The sequence below is a fragment of the Perca flavescens genome, chromosome 4, assembly GCF_004354835.1.
Source record: "Perca flavescens isolate YP-PL-M2 chromosome 4, PFLA_1.0, whole genome shotgun sequence".
NCBI classification, from domain to species: Eukaryota; Metazoa; Chordata; class Actinopteri; order Perciformes; family Percidae; genus Perca; species Perca flavescens.
In genome coordinates this window covers 28,039,295-28,047,600 of record NC_041334.1, presented here as the reverse complement: position 1 = coordinate 28,047,600, position 8,306 = coordinate 28,039,295, and the positions used below count along the sequence as shown (strand labels likewise).

The 8,306-nt window shown below is 38.5% G+C and overlaps 1 protein-coding gene across 1 annotated transcript; it reads right to left on the bottom strand.

Annotated features, from left to right (window-relative positions):
• Positions 1–3,162: 3,162 nt before the first annotated feature.
• Positions 3,163–5,848, bottom strand: il19l (interleukin 19 like). The gene is made up of 5 exons (XM_028574725.1): positions 5,693–5,848; positions 5,436–5,498; positions 5,117–5,269; positions 4,965–5,027; positions 3,163–3,255 (listed from the first exon to the last, which is right to left on the bottom strand). The coding sequence occupies exons 1-5, from the start codon at positions 5,846–5,848 to the stop codon at positions 3,163–3,165; spliced, it is 528 nt and encodes a 175-aa protein (XP_028430526.1).
• Positions 5,849–8,306: the final 2,458 nt, after the last annotated feature.

The window sequence follows — 8,306 nt, the reverse complement described above, 5'->3', positions numbered from 1 at the left end:
CACAGCATTCCGGGATGGGAGAAAAACATGCTCTGGTTTATTGGAGTGTCTTTAAATCAATCACAATAGTCATGGAAGGCGCTAAGCTACGGTGCCGCTGCAAAATAGCCTCGGGAAGGAACTTGTTTTGGTGGAACATGTGTATGTTCAAAAGTTGTTTTAGTCATGCAACAGAAAACTCAGATTGGACAGATAGTCTAGCTAGCTGTCTGGATTTACTCTGCAGAGATCTGAGGAGCAGTTAACCATATTCCTTAATCAAACAGAGCTTAAAATTCCAACACAAAGAAAGCGTAAGGTAACGGACACCCGGCCAAAAAGATTGACATCCAGCGTAATTTCCGGTGGCTTCGGAGGTATCCCGGAAGTGGAACATCGTGGATATAAACTAGTACAAGCATAATGTCTAGGTGGGCACACAATATAGTTGAGCCAAACTGTTAAACGTTCCCTCTGTAATTTTACATTATTCATTAGGATGTGGTGGGCTTGAACACAGTTTCAAGGTCCCTGACACTTTTGATGTCAAACGTTTTTGTTTTGCAGGAAAAGTAATTTCTTTGTAAGAGGATAGAAAACTGATGTTACCACATGGGCTACCAACTATCGTTTGATTATGATAAGCACAGGTTTTGAGACTAACAACGCCATGAATTTACCCCCCACCTCTTTCTTTGCCATTTTCAAATTAAATAGGCTACAGTAGGCACTTGGCAAAGGTCCTTGGTCCTCGGGATTTGTGTGCAGTCTCAGAGGCAGAGTTAAGGGCAACAAAATGGTGAGCAAGCAGCAGCATGCCATCTCGTATTATAAGATACCAGTCACAGGGGACATTTTTTCTACAGAATAAGTAATTTGACCTTTGATACTTGTAAGTACATTTTGCTGATAATACTTATGTAATTTTACAAAGCAGAGCAGAGCAGACATCAAGTCTTTGTGTTGAAAGGAAACACTCAAAGTCAGTAGGTAAGAGTATTTTTGTATTGAAGTTAAAAGGTTTACTCTACGAACAGTACAGTAGAAGCATGCATACTTAATGATAAATGATGATATGAATACATATACACTTATGTCAATATATATATATATATACATATACAAACCAACAGGAATCCAAAAATGCAAAAATGCAAGAAACAACACAAGGAGTACAAACTGAGGCAGGCAAAAACTAAGTCCAAAATGCAAAAAGGGAAACAGAGCTGAATAACAAAACGAGAGCACAGAGACCGCAGGGAAGACTATGACACATAACTCTGAGGCCATGTCCACATGAACACGGGTATTTTTATAACCGTGACTTTTTTTACGCGGTTTGGCCCTCCGTCCACACGAAAACGCAGTTTCAGGGCACTGTAACCGAACATTTTTGAAAACTCCGGCCAGGGTGAGCCTTTTCAGAACCGCCGGTTACAGTGTTGTCGTAACCGGGTCTTTTGCCTTGCGACGTCAGAGTGTGCGCCGTTATCCACTGTGTTTGACGTCATATTGTGCACCGCTAACTGCTTTGTTGATGTTTGTTGACGATTCTTTGCAATGGCGGATGAGTAGGATGTAACTTTTTTCTAGGCTTCTGATTGGCCAAGGTGACTTTACGATTTGGGTTATATCGCCGCCTGCTGGTGTGGTATGCTCTTGACAGCGCTTGACAGCGTGTTTTTGCGTTTTCATGTGGACAGAGATTTATTTTAAACCGAGCATGTGTGGATGGTTTTTTTTTTAAAAACAGAGGAGAAAAAACTCCGGTTATAAAAATACCCGTGTCCGTGTGGACTAGGCCTGAGACTGGAGCAAACAGGGACAGGAACAAACACAAAACGATGTGACAAGAGACAAAGGGAACACAGAGACTAAATACACTGGGAAAACGAGAAAACGAGGAACCGGTGACAAACAGGTGAAACAGAGGGTAATCAAAAAGGCGGGAAAACAGGAAGTAAAACTAGACAAGACAGTAAACCAGACTACCAGAGTAAAACAGAAACCTACGTAATCGTCAAAGAACAGAGGAATACACAATAAATAAGAGAATACAAAAAACCTACACAATCACCAAAGGAAACATCAAAAACAGGAAAACAGAAACCAACAATCATCACAGAAACCTAAGCATAAACAATCAATGAGGAAACACAGGGAACCGAGACATAAATATACAAACAGGCAACCGAAATATAACCAACCCCAACAGACCATAACCACAACAGGATGAAATAATTATTAAATTATTTAAAGTACTAAAAAGAGAAATGTACATTGGCTTCTGCTTACAAGTAATGTCAAGTCAGAAGTGAAATATTTGATGTTAGCTTGGAGACTGCAGTCACTTCGGGATTGCAGAGTTGATTTTGCTCAGTTTCTGACTGATCAAGTGTGTGTTTTCTGGCCAAGTTCCTTCATGTAAATCGGATGATGTTTGTCATATAAGGCGCATTTCATGTTGCCAGCAGGGGGCGTTATGACCAAAATTGAATTTTAGCCTGTAGGTGTCCTCAGGCCTGGACCCTTGTCAATCGTGAGAAATTTCGGTGAGATACGACAAAGTACACACAAGTTACAACAACTTCTTTGTTCATCTCTAAACACTCAAAATGACTGTCACGCCACGCCCACACCGTCTGACGAAAAGTCTTTCTTTTAATAACTTTTCATCGTTAAGGTGTTGGAATGGTACAGTCCAAGTTTGAGGTCCATCGGATGAAATCTCTAGGAGGAGTTCGTTAAAGTATAGAACTTGACTTTTATTTGTCCTCAGGGTTGGACTCTTATGAATCCTGAAAAGTTTCGAGCCAGTTGGACAACGTACACTCGAGTTAGTAAGAATATTTTTTTATTGAAGTTTAAATTAAACCATTGTTAAAGTTAAAAAGTTGACTCTGCTAACAGTACAGTAGAAGCACACATACTTAATTATAAATATGAATACATATACACTTATGTCAATATATATAATATATAGCATAACATATCATAAATATTGTATATAAAACAGTCCATGTGTTAGTGGATGAAATAATTTACAAAATAAAAAAGTACAAAATAGAGAAATGTACATTGGCTTCTGCTTAATGTCAAGTCAGAAGTGACATATTTGATGTTAGCTTGGAGACTGCAGTCACTTCGGGATTGCAGAGTTGATTTTGCTCAGTTTCTGACTGATCAAGTGTGTGTTTTCTGGCCGAGTTCCTCCAGCCACTCCAGCACAGTGTCCAGTTCTCCCATGGCCTTCTGTGCCGCCTGGTTTATTTCTAACTGCTCAATGGAAAGAAATGGAAAAAAGGACAGAGAGAACAGTGGATTTAATGATGGGCATTTCTGTATGGAAACAAGTAACAGTCAGGTTTGGATAGTCAGGATATTAAGCCAAAAAATAGATATATAGATAGATAAATACCTCCAGACAAATGTTTTCTTTCAAAATAGATTAAAAACACCTCTTTTGAAAAGAAACCATATTATTTAACCTCTTTGAGTTTCAGGAGTGAACTGTGTCACATTTTTGGTAACATATAGAACTAAATATTCGTATTGATGGCAGCATTTTTGCAGGTCACATCTTTTTTCCTTTGAAGGTCCCGTGGCATGACAATTTCACTTTAGGAGATTTTTTAACATTAATATGCGTTCCCCCAGCCTGCCTATGGTCCCCCAGTGGCTAGAAATGGTGATAGGTGTAAACCGAGCCCTGGGTATCCTGCTCTGCCTTTGAGAAAATGAAAGCTCAGATGAGCCGTTTTGGAATCTGCTTGTTATGAGGTCATAACAAGCAAAGTTACCTCCCCTTTCTCTGCTTTGCCCGCCCAGAGAATTTGGCCAACCCATGAGAGAGAGACATCATGGCTTTCAACCGAGAAAAGTGGCAGTTGGTCAAGGCTACACCCCCACCCTCCACCTTGCCCCCCCCCTCTCCTCCTCAATAGCTTCAGACACAGAAATGGCACATACTAAGGAAAGCTCATTGTGGGACTGGCTCTAGTGGCTGTAATTCTGCACCAAAGCTGAATTTCGGGAAAGAGACTTCAGATACAGTATTAGGGGACCACTAAGGTCTATATAAAAGCATCCAAAGAGCACCATGTCATGGGACCTTTAAAATATACCTCATATTTGCAATATTTTTTTTGAGACTTTTTAAAGTATTTACTAAAATTGTAACATCTTTTGTTTTGCTAAAATAGCTATTTCTAGGGATATCATAAAGCCTTGATCCAATAAAAAAGTAAATGGTACTTTTTACATACAGTGCTCAGCGTAAGTGAATACACCCTTGCTAAAATTGACTAAAAAGAGGAATAAAACAAATCATCTTTTGGAAATTGATCTTAATGCCTTGATAGGAAAAAATAGGAAAAATCCAACCTTTAAGGACACCAATTGTCTTAGTGAATGAATAATGTATCATAAATTAATAAATAAATAAATGTTCTTCCTTAAAATACAGGGGGCATAATTCAGTACACACCTATGTTAAATTCACATAGAGGCAGGCAGAATTACATTTTTAAATTAAAATAGCCCCTCACATCATCACATAAAAATCTGCCTGCCTCTATGGGAATTTAACATTGGAGTGTACTGACTTATGCCCCCTGTATTTTAAGGAAGAACATTTATTTATTCACGATACATTATTCATTCACAAAGAAATATTTTTCAAAAAATTGTAATTAAGACATTAAGATCAATTTCCAAAAGAGGATTTTTTTATTCCTCTTTTTAGACAACTTTAGCATGGGTGTATTCACACAAAATTTGTCAAATCTGACCCTAACACAATATAAGGGTTAGATATTAGTAAGTGATACCTGATATATTTAAAATATTCAACTATTCTAAATAGAATATGTGTGAATTGGACACCAACTGTATCCCATAAAACTACTGAAAACCAAATAAAAAATCATTTGAAAAAGTGAATTAAATTGCCCCCTCATCAGTCCATTGTGAGAACGTCTACATACCTTGATAAACTCAGCATGCAGGGAGTCAACTGTTCTCTGTGTGTCCTCTCCGCAGTGGCAGTGCTGCACAGAACAAAGCACAATTATTAAAACAAGTTACTGGCGTTTATAATTAAAGAACTAACAACTAAGTTATTGAACAGCTAACTTACACATTTATGTATATCTCTTCTGAGGCTGACAAAAGCATTGGCCAGAGCGCTGGAGCAGCGTTGTTGCTGTGGCTGAGAAGAGGCGTAGTTGCCGAACACTCTCTCAACGTAGAAACGCAGCACAAGACGAAGGAAACAGCACTTTTGACCGTCCTGATAGAGACACATCAAGGTCAGATTACAGCAGTTCTCACACATTCATGTTACATACTCATACAATGTTCATAAAGCCTTTATCATTTAGAGCAGATGAATATTCAGAATCTGAACAGGAAATTAGGATAGAAAGAATTCCAGCACTACATGGTAAAAGACTCACCTGAACATGCTTCATCAGTGATTTGTCCAGAAGTTTCACTCCGATCTCATTGTCTCCTTCTATCTGTAATGTAAAGACCACAGAGAACAAGTGAGAATCTCTCTCTGCTTAAAGGTGTTTGCTGTGAACAATTTCTGATATTTTTGTGTGGTAAAGTGATTGACTGTGTCTGCATGTTATGGTGGATGCTGCATTTGTTGATTTCTATTATTTAATTTGAGTCAGTGGTTTGAAGAGTGTGTGTGCAATAAACTCACCGCATTTGATCGTATGTCAATGTAATATTTGCGCATTTCGTGTGTGTGAACATTGACAGAGCAGCTGTCCAAGTTCAGCGTTCGGCCCTCCACATGTTCACTCAGACAGCTGATCAGGAGGAGCAGGCAGAGAGAGCAGCCAAGCAGCATCTTCATCATCATTGTTGTGGTTGTCGGGTGAAAGAGCTAACAGAAAAATGTTGTTTGTTAAATAGAGAACAAAATTCAGAAGCTAGATCCAGCAAATGCTTGGGGGTTTGCTTATTAAATGACTTAATCAATGGATAGAAAGTTTTTTTTTTCTGTTGATAAACTCACAGTATAGCATTTAAAGCCTTCAAAAGTGATATGGTATTTGTATATCATCTTCAATCTTACTTTTTGTTTCAAAATCTAAATTAATTTAAGGGTACCTGCTAGCACCACCTCAATTCAATTTATTTATAGTGTCAAATCACAACAGAATTGATCTCAGGACACTTTTTAGATAGAGTAGGTCTAGACCACACTCACACCTGTGTTTAGACTCACCTGTGTGTGTTACTCAGAGGAAGAGTCCTGGGAGTGATGTGCCTCTGTGTCACCATGCTGTCTCCTCTTATAGTGGCATTAGGGGGATTTTTAGCAGGCAATGCACAGCTTGCACAGACACACACACACTCATGTGCCTCCACATGTACACACACACACACACACACACACACACACACACAAATTGGTTTACAGAAAGAGGAAGTATTTTGCAATTAAAGGAACTGAATTCCCATTACCTAATTGGAAGAAGGAAAAGAAATCATTTAAGATTTCCTCCTAGCTGATGTGATGAGAAACACTTTCGCTGTCAGTGATGTAATTATTTAATGGGCCATTTATTCAATTCTCATTGTCGTCATACCTCTGCAGCAAATAATGTATTCACCTGTGTGTTCCTCGTTATATAATACTCATTTCATTATTGGGCTAATGATCTTTTAAAATGTGTTCCTCTATTCTTTTAGGGTGAAAGATGGCTGTGTTTTGCACCAATATCAATTTGTTTTTATGTTCTCCCTGACCGATCACCATGTCTGCTCTCAGGTGTTCTATATACAGTATGTTAAAGAAAGCGTTGGGAATCTGAACCAAAAAAGTCGATAACACGATGGCTTGAGTTTCAAAATGTGAAGGTGCTTTTATTTACAAAAAAGTGGTTAAACAGACGGGACGAGAAGCATGACGTCGACAGCCCTATGTGGAGCAGCACTTTGCCTCAGCTCTGGTTAAGACCCAAGGACTGGAGAGGAGAGAGAGTTCAAAATAATGGGTAAGTAACATAGTTCGTTGTAAAATAGAAATTACTTAAATGAATAAGTGTGATATGTATAAAAGTGTGACTGCAAATAAATTGTCTGGGTGCTTTGTGACCTGAGTGGGTTTGCCATGTGTCATCCAAACGTGACAGAGCCTTCGTCACAATATACGTTCAGTTATTTACTGGAACTAAAACCTCCTTTGGCACAGTGTAAGACATATTCCCTCAGGGAGCACTCTCACCGGGCAGTGTCATCACTCCTGTCAGACAAGTCCTGATCGGAATCACCTACTGTACCTGCTTACCTGCCGGTTTAACTTTTAATAGCTGCTGAAAATGCAATGCAGTGGAAAGAATTATATGCATGGGAAGTCCAATGGCAAACAGGAATATCCTATGTTCATCGAAATAATATACATACGTAATAGCACTAAAAATAAGGAAGTGAACATTTTCAGATTCACTACTGCTGTGCATCCGTCAGTGCATGTAGTAAAAAATAGCTGCCGGCACTTCCCAGCTCAGGAATGCTGTGGAGGCAAATTTTATTTTAACCATTATTGATTAATGATTTTAACCATTTGCTTAAAGATGGTTTTAAACCTCCACAAAATGCTGTTCCTTCCTCTTAGACTCTTAAAGACCAGAGAGGGACAGCTGCAGCCATGAACTCTAGCTTCTCATTTTGTTTAACTTTTTAGCAGACAAAGTCGAGAAGGCCACAAACCGTGTCTCCTTCTGCCTCCTGAGATAAACTGTTGTTTAGGTTAATGTTTGGAACAGAGAGCAGAGGGGAAGGTGAGGATGGTTTGACTTTTCATGATGTCCTCTTTTCAACTATGGGCAGGCTAAAAGATAAAGTTAGAGGGGTGATTTAACAGAGGTTTTGACTATATGATGTTGTGATTAGGTTTGAAATCTGTATTCTCATATTTTGCAAAATATAATAAATGCTCAAAGACCAGATTTTGGTTTAATTCTCAAACAGTCTTTATTCGTTTTCATTTTTATCATTGATATTTACTAAACTCTGCTGCTTCAAGAAAAATTCCACCACATGCTTAGTGCTTGTTTCTAACCGCTAGAGGTCATAATAAAGCTTTATGAACATGGAAATACTTCAAATGATCCAGAGCACAACTCTCTGAATCTGTGGCACTGGTTCAACAGCTGGTGAATATAATATCATATCATCTGGTCTAAGATATTTCTGTTTATATCATACACTTTTACTACTTTAACACAAAGTAGGCTATGTCTTACATATTTTGAGATATGAGATTGAGTCACAGTCACAGTCACATTTTTACTGTCTCAAAAGTT